At 46.6% G+C, this 16301-nt stretch overlaps 1 protein-coding gene across 13 annotated transcripts in view; it reads right to left on the minus strand.

The window, feature by feature from the left end:
• The window catches only part of LOC121857167 (ELAV-like protein 1), a 113901-nt gene that overhangs the window by 43577 nt on the left and 54023 nt on the right, over positions 1-16301 (minus strand). For 10 of the 13 annotated variants that reach the window (XM_042353071.1, XM_042353069.1, XM_042353077.1 and 7 more), the window contains exon 3: positions 3393-3440. The exons of the other annotated variants lie outside the window; for them this stretch is intronic. In XM_042353071.1, coding sequence (XP_042209005.1) covers positions 3393-3440 — 48 coding nt within the window. The remainder of the gene's footprint in view (positions 1-3392; positions 3441-16301) is intronic. 13 annotated transcript variants of the gene reach the window in all.

The raw sequence follows: 16301 nt of genomic DNA on the forward strand, positions 1-16301 counted from the left end.
GTATCTTGACCACATCACCACAGACTACTCTATCTCCCTGCATCAGATACGCTGCCTTCAAGCACCAAACAAAACTGGTCCTCACAATCTCCTACACAATACAGAGCCCTACATCTACACACACTATACCAGGGACTTCATTCACCGATACACATCAATAAAACTCTTGCCATCGTGAAATTCCCACACTGACGTGCGGGTTGTATTATGAAACACACTACATCCCACTGCTAACACCCTCCCACATACACCAACTATAATTCTGTCAGCTTACAAAGTGAATGCAACATTCCGAAGTGAAAATGTTGCAGTATCTCACGACACGTTCCTGTGCTGCAAGTTGCATGATTGTTTTACATTTTGGCGGGCTTTGTGTCACTTACTGGGAGCCCGCTGCTAAGAGTTGTCGCTGTTGTTTGGTTAAAAGTTAAATTAACATCAATGAGTGTAATCCTCAAGCGTACTGGCAAATTTGTCAAGAATTTGTTGCATTCGAAAAATGTTGCACAATTTGTAGGATGCAAAATATGCAACACACTCGTCTATTTACACAATAAATACTTGTACACAGCGCACCTGATATTAAGTAATAATACTATTTTTTTTCTTCAGTTATCTGGCCCACCTGCTCTACCTAACACAACACAGTCAATGGTACACAGCCTGGGACATTTTTTGTCTTGTGTGTTCTACTACCTACCTTACTAATATGTACTACAGGTAAACTTACAAACCCACCAGTACACACAACACATGTGTAGAATAACACGAACTGTACACAATACAACAATGCATATCTACTCACACTCGTACACCAATTCATACTACGTGTACCCATACACAATTGTAACAATACTGACTCCTTATACACCAGTGTCAACTTGCACAAAACACCATTCACAAAAATGTACACACACACACGAACAAGAAACAAAAGTACGAATGGTTCCTTATCGTTCAAGGTATTTTTCCACTTTTTCGTTCTTCTAACTAGTTACGTAGCCACCGATGTTTAACAAGTACAATTTTCAAGATATCAACAAGGCTGAACACAACAGTATAAATTGACAACGGATATTCTGATGTGGACACAAACATGTACCACACTTTCATCAGGGCGCTCTTAAACACTTGGTATAAAATATTTTGTTCGTTGTATATCCCATGCCATTGAGGCGTCGAGTTATTTAAATAATCCACTAATCCTTGAATGTTTTATGATGCTAATTATGATTGGCGGACAGTTTTTTACCTAACTTAATTACACACACACACACACACACACACACACACACAAAGGACCCTAGGTGATCAATTTCATCATAGTCAATATATAAGTTACATAAAACTCAACCTTCAATACGTAGTTATGACTTCATTAAATTTGTATAAAACTACGTATCTCCATCCTCGCTGTGTACATTCATGCTACTACAGTCTAACTAAAGGACCCATCCCCTAAAATTTAAAGAACCACCCCCTACAATTAAGGACCCAGTTCACAAATTAAAGACCCACACCCACATTAAATCCCAATTTAGCTATAAATAAAAGGAATTGTACACACACACACGTACACACACACACACACACACGCACACACACACAGTCTCAGCCAAACACAATCGAGCATCATCAACTATGCCCGAGTCCTTCCTATATTTAACCAACACTGTGTATTCATGAGGGTATTTTTTTTTCAGTCTTACACAGTTGGATAAAAATATGACCAGATTATAAACGACACAACAATGTACACTTGGCCTCAACAGCCACGCCGGGCTACTGCACGTGACCCCACACAAGAGAAACACCTCACCTGGTCGACACAAGGTAGGATATGATTCGTCTTGGTTGATTACATTCTGTCATGCTGTTTTACTCGTCTTAACAACAGCTCTCCAAAGTAGTAGAAGTAATAATAAATAATAATAAAGATGATAATAACAACAATAATAGTAATAATAACAACAATAATAGTAATAATAACAACAATAATAGTAATAAAATAATAGTAATACTAAAATAATAAAAGTAAAAAAAATAGTAATAATAACAATACTAATACTGTACCGGTAACAATAATAGCAGTAGCAGCTACAATAATAATAATAATAATAATAATAATAATAATAATAATAATAACTGACCTTACACACGGCCTGGTGGGTTGAGACCGTGTGCACGTTTGCCCATCAATAGGCTCATAACTCCTCAGCTATACAGAGTATTATAATGCTCTACCTTTGTCCGCCTACAGCACAGTTACTCCCTCTGTACAAGCATGGTTCAACGGTCTAGAATACAGCAATTCCCCACAAGTGAAGGTTGAGGAGATTCTTTATCAATGACAATAGCTGGTTTTAATAGCCAGGGTAGGTGAGGGCTGTAGCTAGACCTGCTGCTGTGAACAAATACACGGTTTAATCTCAGCTATGTCGTGGTGTTAGTTCTCCCGTGATGTATGTGGCAGTACCTCTCTCTCTCTCTCTCTCCCTCTCTCTCTCTCTCTCTCTCTCTCTCACACACACACACACACACACCTTATAAATCTGTCACTAGAGCAGCCTAACAATAATGGAACTCAGTTATACAGTAAAACAATTACATAATAAAACTGTTACACGCACAATTATACAACAAAAACTAATGCAAAAACAATTACAACTACAATACGAACAGACGAATACAATTATACCATAAATACTAATACAAATACACAATTATACTAAACAAACACAGAGATGACAACTAGCGCTAATAATTCGTATAAATTAAAACTAGCGTATACATACATGCAGTCACAAAACAGCATACACAGATATATATACGGAACAAATACAACTAAATACACAAACATAGGAAGTGCCACACAGACAGTCATGTATACACAGCCAAGACAAACTAGTACACACACATGTACACGACTGATTATTAACAATAGGAAGCATGGAATCAAAACACACACGAACACAACTCGTACTAATACACGGGTAATACCAAAGAAAATATATATAAGCACATTAATATATAACACAAACATGTAACCACCTACACAGTTAATACATAAACATGACATACACAGCTAATACATATACACACACATACAGACGTACAGTTAAATGCAGAAACACACACAGCTAACAAACACGGACACATACTGTAGATACACAGTTAACAAATACACACACACTCAGAGCTAACACACACATACATACACACAGAGCTAACACACATGCATTCATTCATAGACACAGAGCTAACACATACATACAGTACATACACACAGCTAACACACACACACTCACACATTCATTACATACACACACACACATACAGCTAACACAGACACACACACAGGTAATAACAGAAGAGAGACCATCACGACTCACGCTTCAGTCCCCCGGCCACCAGGCCTGCTTCGTCACCCTCTATCTCACCTGCGGGGAGAAATAATTAAGACACACCTGTCGCCTACACAACACTACCGACTATCTACGATATCACTCATATTACACACACTATATTAGTCAATATTATACACACGCAGTATTTCACACTCCACTGTTAACTACAACTAGTGTAAAAATAAAAAGAATAAAAAAGAGGAGAAAAGAGACGATGAAAAAAGCGGCGGAGGACCAGCAGCCACCTTTGAAAACATCGCCAGGAGGTCTCAAGAATATCCCTCGTTTGTGGCAAAAATATCCTTCACAATAGTCGGAAATATCCCTCGGTTGCTCCACAATATGCCTCCCGGTACTGTGGAAAATCCTTCTTCATTATTTCAGAATAACCATCCTTAGCTCCCCCCAAATATTATATACACGGTACCTGATAATAAAGTCGGATATATCCCTCGTGGTTCCAGAAATGATTTGTAATGCTGTCGGAACTACCCCCCCCCCCTTCATCCTGACATTATGAAATTCCAAGAAAAAAAAGTTCCTAATACGACTGAGATATACTTCAATGACCCTCTCCAGCTGCCTCCCCTACCCTCTCCTCGCTCACTTCTTTCCCTCCCTATCCTCGCTCACTCCTTTCCCTCCCTATCCTCGCTCACTCCTTTCCCTCCCTATCCTCGCTCACTCCTTTCCCTCCCTATCCTCGCTCACTCCTTTCCCTCCCTATCCTCGCTCACTCCTTTCCCTCCCTATCCTCGCTCACTCCTTTCCCTCCCTATCCTCGCTCACTCCTTTCCCTCCCTATCCTCGCTCACTCCTTTCCCTCTATCCTCGCTCACTTCTTTCCTCCCTATCCTCCTTTCACTCTCCTTTCCCTCCCTATCCTCGCTCACTCCTTTCCCTCCCCTACTCACCCTTTCCTCCCCTTTCCCCTCCCTATCCTCGCTCCTTTCCCTCCCTATCCTCGCTCACTCCTTTCCCCTCCCTATCCTCGCTCCTCCTTTCCCTCCTATCCTCGCTCACTCCTTTCCCCTCCCCTTTTTCCCTCCCTATCCTCGCTCACTTCTTTCCCTCCCCTATCCTCGCTCACTTCTTTCCTCCCTATCCTCCCTCTCCCTCAAGAGCGTTGTCGTCCTGGCTTCATTTACGCGCCCCCCCCCCCTGCCAGCGTCCCATACCCATCAAGATGTCACTTGGCTAATTTCGTCATGTAGATCGTTTCTTTTTTTAATCATTTTTTTAATAAACTTAAGATGAATGAACTGTATTAGCAGTGGAGGAGGGAGGGAGGGAGGGAGGGAGGGAGGGAGGGAAGGGGACAGGGAGGTATGGAGGGAATGACAAGAAGCAGACCGACAGACAACATCAAGAAGCTCAGGGGAGAGATACAGTAACTGCCGGGATGACACACAGTCGCATCAATCAGTAATGGATGAAGCGGCAGTGGCACAAGTGGCACCCGGGGAGCAAAGGAGGGCACCGCGGCCTAACAAATTGCCGCCAGTCAAAATACCAAGCACCAATTACATCCCCGTCTATCTTCTAGGCTCTCTCCCTGCACACACAAGTAACCTTTCACCACTACGGGCTGATGTATGATTACCAGTGGATTATCGGATGAAAAGTGTTCAAAGAGGATTAATCATATTCAAAGGAAACATTTAACAGGTCATTATTTCTTAAGCTTAATAGCAGTCGTATTTAATGGCCGAAATAACACTGGGTTAATTACCAGTATTTGCCGTGGTGATACAAGGCTGTCAATGTTAACTCTAGTCCAATATTTACACTTAAAACACTCGCCCTGACAGTAACTCCCTCCTGAGGCTCACAATTACAATTGATGAATATTAACCACTGTCCAAAATAACTCCACACATAAGTTTACCAATAAAACAAGAGAGATTATCTTTAAGATGGTGGCCAGGAGGTGGTAGCCGCTCCACACACACCCACCCTTTAAAGACGAGAGGGAGACTCGGCGTTCTATTCAGGCGTCGCCTTCACAACACTGCGTCATCGGAATAGGAAACTGCGCGATATTCGCCACCGAGGCGCTAACGGCAACCTGGCAACCGAGGCAGACACAACACCATCATCATAACCTGCTACCTCACATCATCAATCAATATGGCCCGCCCCGCCTCCACACACGACAAACTTAAGATCTGCTGACAATCAACCAATACTAAATACTTTCGTTCGTCCAACTCCCAACCACTTCTCTCCCAACGTAATTAAACACACACCATAAACCTGGATCTACACACTTTTTTATTAAGCTGACCACCCTCGAATAAAATTAGCCATTGATCAATCTGTCATAATTCACAGGTAATAATTAACGTGTTCTCACCAGGCGTCAAGAGGCCTCGACTAGACTGAGGGGCATGAGAGCACACGTGTACCTCTACTTTAGTAATGTGCGACGTGCTCAGACAACCTGCCCTGGCACTGGTGTAGGTTACCTTTGATACGTGTACGGTTTATCACGTGCCTGAACCACCACCAGCCACAGCAACCACGTTCCTCAACTACCTAACAACCACATAACCTCGTACCAGCCCTCCCAAACAACCACCTGCCACACAAACCACCTACCCTTCAACCAACAGTCTAACTCGCCAACCATGTCTTTTTCGACAACACCACCCATGTACCCTTCCACTTCCACACAAACTACGTACTTACATCAACCACTCACCTGCCACATGAAACCACGTAACAGCGCCCTCAGCCACCCACCTTCCGTACAAAACCATCCCACCCTTCATTCAACCAATCGCCTGCCATACTAACCACTCACTCACCCAGCCTCCCCCGCTTAACCTATCCACAGCCACCCATCATCAATCCCAACAACCACCAGCTAGCCCTCCTCCCCCCCGTTCTGTCACCCTCCTGGTATGCCGCGATAAAAATAAAAAAAAGTGACAGCAGCAGATCATACAAGAAAGATGGTCATTAAATACAGCATTGTGGCACGTTAACCTACTGTCAAACACGCACAACCTGCCATATTAAAATTGTCACGCTAAATTACGGTCCCCATGAGAAAGAACATTGGCAGTAAATAAACATGACGTAGAGGAGTTATACGACACACCAACGATCCCACTGCAGGCGTGTCATAGACCAGCTCCTCCTCCTCACCACCTCCCTCCCCCAACCTCCCTCAAGACCCCCCCATTTGCTCCTCTACCCCCGCCCCCACCACCACCCAAATACCCGAGCCCCACCAGCTTAAAGGTAAACACCTAAGGACAGACCGTCTTCACACACACACACACACACACACACACACACACACCCCCTTGCGCCACCTTTGCAAACATTTACACTAAAGATCCACATTACCGAGAAATCTTTCACCTAACGATGACGATCCATCTTGAGATGATAAAACAAACGCAAATATTTTCAATAGTGCAACATTTGAGTCACGCCCCCGGGGTGGAGCCCAGACCTACTGTGCAGTGTAAAAAGGTCGTGAGCGCTTATTAATATCGCGGTTCGTGGAAGTGTGAGGGGTAGGTACCAAGGGAGGAGGCATGGGGAAAGTCAGGAGAGACACCGATGGAGGAGGGAGTCAAGAGGGTAATTTAGAGAAGGAGGGAAGAGCAGTCAAGGAAGAATATGAGGCAGCTTTTTGCAAGATTGTGTGCTAACAGTTCCAAAATTAACCAAACTAACAGTGTGGTGAAATTATGCATTGGGCTAGTTATTGTAGATAATTTTAGAGCCATTTGACTGGTTGGCTGCACGTTTACTCGGCCGGCACTGGCACTAGACACCCTGCCCTATCCCATACACAGGCGTTCTGAAGGCCATATTTCACGTTCCGCCGACCTTAAGGGTGAATTCTGGTATAGGGAGGTTGTGTGAAGTGGAGGGAGGTACCAAAAGAAAGGTTAGAGGAGAATTAAGATGGAGAGAGAATAAAGGTTGGAGGAAGTTAAGGAAAAGAGTTACAACAGGTGGAGAGGGGAAAAACTAAGGGGGTAAGGGGAATGGTGACGAGAATAGATATGGGCAGCGGGAGATGGGGAGGTATGGGGAGGTATGGGGAAGGAGGAAGCAAGAACAGAGGGGAATAATAAAGAGGAGGAGCAAGGACACAGGCGAGGTAGTTGCAGTGACAGGAGTAAAGGGACGAAGGTTGAGAAGACAGTGAGAGAGGACCACCTTGACGGGTCCATACATAAGCTAACATCACTATAGTCGTCCCTCATCACCGTCAACACACACACACAGGCCACTAGCAGTAGGTGAATGCCTGGGTGGTCGTGACCCAGGGGGGGGGGTGTACAGTGTGTCAATGACAGCGTTACCCCTCACAGACACTGGCCAAGGCCCGAGACAGATACGAGGTGAACGTTGACTGGCCCGTGTCAGACGCCGCGGCACCGTGCATCACAGGTGTGGCTCTACCTGGCACCCCGCCCACCCACACATGACTAGTACACATGTATGTATGTATGTATTTATTTTATGTTTGTATGTACAGTATGTACACGCAAAGAAAGTTTAGTATCTCAAAATAAAAAATTGGAACCTCACAATATAAATTCATTATGTTCTACAGCAAATTTCAACAGCAATGATGTTTACACAAATAAACCGTACAGGTATAACGAAAACACAACAGTAAACCAAGACCATTCATGATAGTGAACAGTGAGAGCAGCAAGAGGCCATCCACTGCCCCTCCCTTGACACGGATAAATTAGTTCATGTCAGTCCAGAGGCGCGAGTGTCGCAGTGGCCGCCTCCACATTTGTCCACACATCACACCATTTGTACTCGTCTAGTTCCCTGCCGCCCAGTTGACTTTCATCACTCACACGTAAAGTTACAGCTAATACAACCAACCAATCTGCTCCAACATCCGTCAAAAGGCCCTGTGACCTTCCGGGCGACCGCCTTGACACGCTCAACCTGTGAGGGGTGTCGCTACTGCCCCTCACCATGACCTCGTCCTACTCCAGCCCGGGGGACTCCCTTATCCCAACACCATCATTATTAGCGCCGTAGCCCCATGTTAAGTTCCCTCCTCCTGCCTGTGTTGAAGGCACCTGAGCTGAACCTCTACGGTATGTTAACTGCCAGTTTAGAGAGCCAGGTAGTGGCAGCAAGGCACCAGCACATCACCTCTTAAAACAAACTGCACCGGACACACCATTAATTCCGCACCCGGGCGAGTAGTGTCTTCGCCCACACAGCCAACGGTCACAACACCACACCTTGTGTCTACGGCCAGCAACCACAATGAAACTCTGCTGCCCCACATAAAATGCCTGGCATCTCAACACGGCGGCTACAAAAACCTCCAGTGTCCCCGCGCCAGATCCCGCCACACTACCACAACGCTGCCTCACGCCGCACCACGCGCTACCGTTGCCTCCTCCACATACACACCACGGGTCACCTTTGCCCAAGTAAATACATTTCACACAAACATTCATTCTTACCTACTGAAACAAGATATCGTTAACGCGTGTTCTCCACTCTCCTCGCGTATTATCAAGCTCGTAGAAAAGGATCGAACATGTTCCAATAAAGACACAAAAATAAAAACGTTGTAGGAGACAGCACAGTGCCAGAGTAACGATCAGGTAGAGCGGACACTAACGACGCCACCTGACAACACGACAACACTCCTCACGTAATAAAAACTGCAGACCAAGGTCAGTAGAGAGAATACTCCCGGCAGGACAGAACCAGTGAGAGAACACCCCTGGCAGGAGAGAGCCAGTGAGAGAACACACCCGGCAGGAGAGAACCAGTGAGAGAACACACCCGGCATGAGAAAACCAGTGATAGAACACACCCGGCAGGAGAAAACCAGTGAGAGAACACACCCGGCAGGAGAGACCCATTGAGAGTACACACCCGGCAGGAGAGAACCAGTGAGAGAACACACCCGGCAGGAGAATCAGTGAGAGAACACACCTGGCAGGAGAGAGCCAGTGAGAGTACACACCCGGCAGGAGAGAACCAGTACACACCCGGCAGAGATCCAGTGAGAGAACACACCTGGCAGGAGAGAGAGCCAGCGAAGAGAACACACCCGGCAGGAGAATCAGTGAGAGACACACACCTGGCAGAGAGCCAGTGAAGAACACACCCGGCAGGAAGAGCCAGTGAGAGAACACACCCGGCAGGAGAGACCCAGAGTACACGCACAGGACAGAACCAGTGAGAGAACACCCCTGGCAGGAGAGAGCCAGTGAGAGAACACACCCGGCAGGAGAGAACCAGTGAGAGAACACACCCGGCATGAGAAAACCAGTGATAGAACACACCCGGCAGGAGAAAACCAGTGAGAGAACACACCCGGCAGGAGAGACCCATTGAGAGTACACACCCGGCAGGAGAGAACCAGTGAGAGAACACACCCGGCAGGAGAATCAGTGAGAGAACACACCTGGCAGGAGAGAGCCAGTGAGAGTACACACCCGGCAGGAGAGAACCAGTGAGAGAACACACCCGGCAGAACACACCTGGCAGTACACACCGAAAACACGCATAAGAGAACAGACGTAACAGGAGACCTGAGAGCACTAACTGTGTAAACAAACCAGAAATAAAAACCCGACCTCAAAGAGAAGGTATAGTGGCAGCTCCGACACACCTGGTGAGGATGTGGACCTGGGGGGGGGCACACACACCGCTAGGTCGCCATGACTACCTCAAACTGCAGCAGTCGCCTTGGAGCCCCCCTCCCCCTCGAGGGAGTATCAGAACCACGACCAACACAACACTGCACACTGACAACTTTGATCAGTGTAGTGACCTTCCGCTGTGACCTTGACCCTGCTGGTCTACCTTTTAATGATTTGTCTTAATTATTTTATTAATGTGCCAAGTTGGTTGATTAAAATGTGATGTGTAACACCGAGTGCTATAAACAGCTTTAACCTTATTCCTGCTAATACCAGACGATTTTATTCAGTTTGGAGGAACATTTGGCAATGAGAAGCTTAAGTAAAATACATGTCGTATACTTATAGCTGGCCATGGCCTCTACCAGACACACCCACACCCAACCTAACGAATGAATCCCCATCACAACAGGTGTACAAGTTTATATCTATTACAACATATACAACGCTCCCGTCTCACACGACCGATCATCACATGTACACTATACTCACAACACACAAAGCCTTCTTTATTGCATGACTTATGTTTGTACACGAGTGACTTAACACTAAAACCTGTTGATGGCTAATGTACTGATCTTGGATACACTCTCAACCACCTTAGTTGTTGGAGTGCAGGAACCTAAGTCTTCCCTAACACTAAACAGCCTCTTTTGACCTCAAGTCCTCCTCCACCCCCAAACAAACATACTGTACCTACCTCCTCTTCCACCACCACCACTCCCATACCAGCCAGCTCGACGCCACCGTCATCACTAATACAGGTACAAGAGAGGCTAATCAACAGCAACTATACAGGTGTGTCCCGGGAAAGACTTGGCTCGCTCTTTACCTACCCTCACACTGCCACCGCTACTCTCCCCTATACCACCACCGTCCTTGCCCTTCCTGCTCCCATATTCACCAGTTTCCACACCTCAGTTACCACCCTCACACAGTTACTCACTTAAACCCAACTAAAAGTAACACAGATGAATACTTACTACTACCATCCACTTAGGACCACATCCCCACCCCCACACTTCAGGCACTTTTGGTTCTCACAAGACTGGGGGAGGGGGAGAGGAATATTCCCCTGACGCGCCATCATAATCCCCCCTTTTAAACCTCCCTCCCCTACCAACGTCACACCTACCCCCCCCCTCCCCCTCCTCTCCTTCACCACACTTTTCTATCTAATTATATGCTTCATACTCGTTTTCTATTTGGAGAAGATAGTGACTTAAACCAACTACAGCCACCACCACCACCGTCCCACAACTAACACACATGACCATCACCACAACCGCTGCTATTGCCACCACCACCAATGCCCAGTCATCAAACTAACACAACTCTCGACAAATCCAACCACCATCATAATCAGCATCTACAAGTACTACCACCACTATATCACCACCATCTACAAGTACTATCACCACTTTATAACCCTCTATACTAAATCATCTCTGAAATAATAGAGAAGGCAAACAAAATAAATGCCACAAATACCACCTAACATGACCCCAGCACAAAAAAATAATAAATTTCAGACACGAAGAAAATAATTCCCAAATGAAGTTAAATGATTGGGTCATTTTGTGAAGTTAGTTAGTTAGGGTCTGTAGTGTAATCGATGTTGCTGTAAAGATACTGAGGTGTGTTGCCAAGATTGGGCTCAACCAACACTACTTTCACGCTACGGCTACAACAAGGCGAGAAGAATCCTCCCGGGAATGGTGCCTAATTAATGTACTTTTTTAACTTACACGGATCCTTAACGTTAATTATAATACCCATATCTAAGTAAACATTTCTCCATGTCACCTGATGCAGCACCTGAAGATTTGCCTCTCCACCTTATTTCACCTAATGAGTCAACAACCTAAAGTTACCTGGGGGAGGGGAGGGGGGTAGGTGAGGTTAGGGTGGCTAACCTTCAGGTGCAATGAGAGAGAGAGAATAATCAAGCCAGCCGCAACTCTGTCCGGAGGTCACTCAACCCAATTCTCCAAGACTGGTGGTGAACGTACCGTACCCTCCTCTCCTCTCACGTACCCTAACGAGCTCCTCCCCCTAAAACACCTCGACACGTTCCTCGTCTCCGGCACCAAGTTTGGACCAATATATAAGCCTGACACACACTGGAATGATTTTCGGATAGGATTAAAAGGGGCAGAGTGGCAGTTGATATCTTCCAAGTATCGGCCAAACTGCCAACTTCTCCCACAAATCTGGATTAAGGTCCGCCGTTTGGAATCGAGTAAAAAAAATCGTGGGACGTACGTCACGTCCCTACAGCACCTCAAACTCACTTGTCAAATGAGCCAAGAAACACGCAGCCCCTTTACCCAGACTTTCCAGAGACGGGGGGAGAAAAAATTAGGTCAGTCTAAAGAGAACTGGTGGCCACTTTTAACCATGAAATTATTACCCAAACAAATGACCGCGTTAAAGTCCAGCCACACCAACCCTAGATGATGATAAAATAAACTTAATAGCTTCCAACAGCCTCCACAAATATTACAGGTCAAGTTCACTGGAGAAACTGCCGCAGAGTTTTGACAAGAGGAAGCCCCACCCACCCACCTTCCCCCCACCACCTCATCCCACCACACCCACTCACATTTTTCATCTACTTTATTTCGTATAGAAAACTTTCTAATTACGGCCAATAACTCAAGCTAGCTGGCAGGATATTGGAAACTTGGAAGCCGACGGCCGCACTGGGGGCTGGCGGTGACATTTGGAAGATCTCCCTCTAACTTTAAGGGGATTAATTTCAGTAAGGGGGAGAACGTAAGGCGACTTTCTCTTAACTCCTATTTAATAAGTTCAGCTCCTTGACTGGTAACACCCTGGCGCTTAATATTGCACGAGGATGTGTGAGGGGGTACTGGGAGGCGAGTGAGGCGGGTGTTGGGAGGTGAGGCGGGTGTTGGGAGGTGAGGCGAGTGTTGGGAGGTGTGAGGGGGCGTTGGGAGGTGTGACGGGGGTACTGGGAGGTGTGACAGGGGTACTGGGAGGTGCAGGTGAGTGCCGAGAGGTGTGAGGCGGATGTTGGGAGGTGTGAGGCGCTGGGAGGTGTGAGGGGGCGCTGGGAGGTGTGAGGGGGATGTTGGGAGGTGTGAGGTGGCGTCAGGAAGTGTGAGGTGGTGTCAGGAGGTGTGACGTGGTGTCAGGAGGTGTGACGTGGTGTCAGGAGGTGTGAGGAGGTGTCGGGAGGTGGTGTCGGGAGGTGCTAGGTGGTGTTGGGTAGCTGTGAGGAGAACCGGACATAAAACAGACTGGATGAAAACCGTGAGTGGACATAAAAAATAACTAGTGTATTTTTCTTTAATCATTTTTTTCGAAAGGATCATAAAAAAGTCAGAACACAATCAAATTCGCGTTGAAAGCAAAAAGTGCTGAATCACTGACCACCCTCATCTCTCACGTCTCCACACTGAAAGATGTATTTTTACACAGGAGCCTCCCGATACCCTCCAAAACTCCCTCCCTAAAAACTCTGTGTCCCAAGTTCCCTCCCTAAAAACTCTCCCTGTACCCAAGTTCCCTCCCTAAAAATCTCCCTTGTTCCTCAGTTCCGTCCCTTCAATACCTACCAAAACTCTTCCCTTGTTCCTAAGTCCCACCCAAAACTCTTCCCTTGTCCCTAAGTCCCACCCAAAACTCCTCCTCCCTGCTCCTCAGTTCCGTCCCCTCAATACGCAATGTTGTCTCTGGGCGTTGGAATTAGAATGCGTGTAAGCACCATCAGGCGGGAACTACAGCAGGCAGCGGGTCCATCTGCTGGCGGTGGCTCGTGTCATTTAATTTGAATGTGGAGTTATGTAAGGACTACTCCCCCGCACACCCGACCCAGACGAGCGTGCATGATCCAGCGACCTCATACTATACATCTGGTGCCATTTCATCTCCTCTCAACAAAGTCTTTCCCTTCAAACTCGGTAAAAAATAATACCTCGTGCAGTACTCATCCTCGCACCATGGCAGACATCAACAAGCTATGCATAAATTACTCACAAGTCCTCCACGCTCTAACACAAGTAACAACGCGTATAACTTGCAACTCCTAAATCCCGTGTACAAGATATATAACAAAAACTGGAAACTTCTCGTGTCAATAAACCCGGAGGCGTATTCTTATTTCAGGGTGTGTGTACTACAAGGTCGTAACGGCAGGCGAGAGAAGGAAAGGGGAGTGGAGAAGGTATGGGGATGACGGTAGTGGTAATAAGTGATAGTGGTAGAGGCGGTGGTAATGGTAGTGGTGTCAGTAGTGATGGTAGGAGTGGTAGAGGCGGTGATGGTAGTGATCTCAGTAGTGATGGTAGTGGCGGAGATGGTAGTGATGGTGATGTGTATGAAGAGAACTGGGAGGTAATTAATATGGATACGAGTGTTGGGCGGCTCCCCACACAAGGGCGGTGTCGTGGACTGAGAGAACGTCAACCAATACCTACCATCACCTGTACCCAATCACTCTCCCCCTCCTCCAATCACTCTCTCCCCCCCCCCATCCTCCCTCCTACTCTCTCTCTCTCCACTACCAAAGGCCGTTAATTAATTACACCTCGAGCCAAATTTCGAAGTGGCAACTCTACCACACAACTTCATTTATCAATTTCCCGTTTGAGTGGCGTCAAAAACTAAAAGGAAACTTAATTGATATCACGGAGTTCCTTTCTCAATAACCCTCCACCTGACCCCCTCCCTACCTACGGGTTATGTTGGGGGTGGGGAGAGGGGTTCTTCCTATCCCATTTCGCGCTCACAGCAGAGGGTCCAAGCTCTCACTTTAGCAACCCCCTCCCCCCCCGCACTCTCAATCCCTACACACTCGCACACTATTACATCCATTACAGGGTGCAAGAGTACACCCCATACACACACACACACAAGGTGCCTCTCCCCTTCTCTCTTAACCACTGGAAGAGCTATGAACTCGCACAGAAAAGGAACACAGAATCACCGCTCTAAATCCCGTAATCTAATTATGTAGACCGTAAAAGAACATATGAAAGGCCTTTCTGGAGGGGAAGGTACTGATGATGGAGGCGAGGCGAGGGAAGGAGAACGGGGAGAAGATGGAAGGCCCAGGGGGAGGGGGGGAAGGAGAAGACGAGAAAGGAATGGCAATGGCCCTCCTAGATCACAGGTTTGAGGGGAAGTGGCAGAAGGGAGGGAACTGGTCCAAGTCAAGTGGTTCGTCTCGTGTTTATAACCCCAAGTCAGCCATCAATAAAGAAGAGAAGTCCTCTGTCAGGCTTCACGATAAAGCAATTACTCAGGGCGGAGGGAGAGAGACAAGGAGGGAAGTGATGTATAAGCAGCAGATAAGACAGGAGGAGGACCAGACGAAGCGAGAAAAGGGAAGACGAGCATGAACCTGTGTTGTGGAGCGTGATGTAGGCGGAGAAAGGAAAGCATGGAGGAAAAAAACCCTGTTGAAGCCTGGAGCCAAATTAAACCGCTCACAAAAGAGGAAGGTGGGTGGGCGGGTCTGGTGTTCAGGAGACGCCGCCCAAGACAACCACGACGTCTCCAGTAACCATAACCAACCACGACGTCTCCAGTAACCATAACCAACCACGACCATCAAAGTATAACATCAATATTGACAAAAATAATAATCATAAAACTCCAGACAACCATTCTATCGGGTACATAAAAACTGCCTCACCTGCGTCACTTGTCATACACCTACACCTTATGGCTTGCTTCATAAATAAAAGGAACAGATTCAAACCAGTTCTCCGTGGTAACATTACGATCGGATACACAGACAGCCGGATGAACCAGAGTCAATCCTAAAATCTCTTCCGGTTCGAAGGAGTATTAATCCTCAAGTTCCTTCCAGCCTCACCACCACTAGCAAGAAAACAAACCACCATCACTAGCAAGGAACCACCACTAGCAAGAAAACAAACCACCATCACTAGCAAGAACCCACCACTAGCAAGAAAACAAACCACCATCACTAGCAAGAACCAACTAGCAAACCACCATCACTAGCAAGAAAACAAACCACCACTAGCAAGAAAACAAACCACCATCACTAGCAAGGAACCACCACTAGCAAGAAAACAAACCACCACCACAATAACCACAACTAACCCTGCGGAGAGGACACACAACACAGGGAGGTGGTGATGACTTTCCCCATAACATCAATTGACGCCTAAATGGGTTACAAGGATGGAAGCGTGTGTAGGACGTGGGGGGGGGGGTGTGAGGGGAAGAGCTG

Source organism: Homarus americanus, unplaced genomic scaffold, assembly GCF_018991925.1.
Source record: "Homarus americanus isolate GMGI-L3 unplaced genomic scaffold, GMGI_Hamer_2.0 scaffold20465, whole genome shotgun sequence".
Taxonomy (NCBI): domain Eukaryota; kingdom Metazoa; phylum Arthropoda; class Malacostraca; order Decapoda; family Nephropidae; genus Homarus; species Homarus americanus.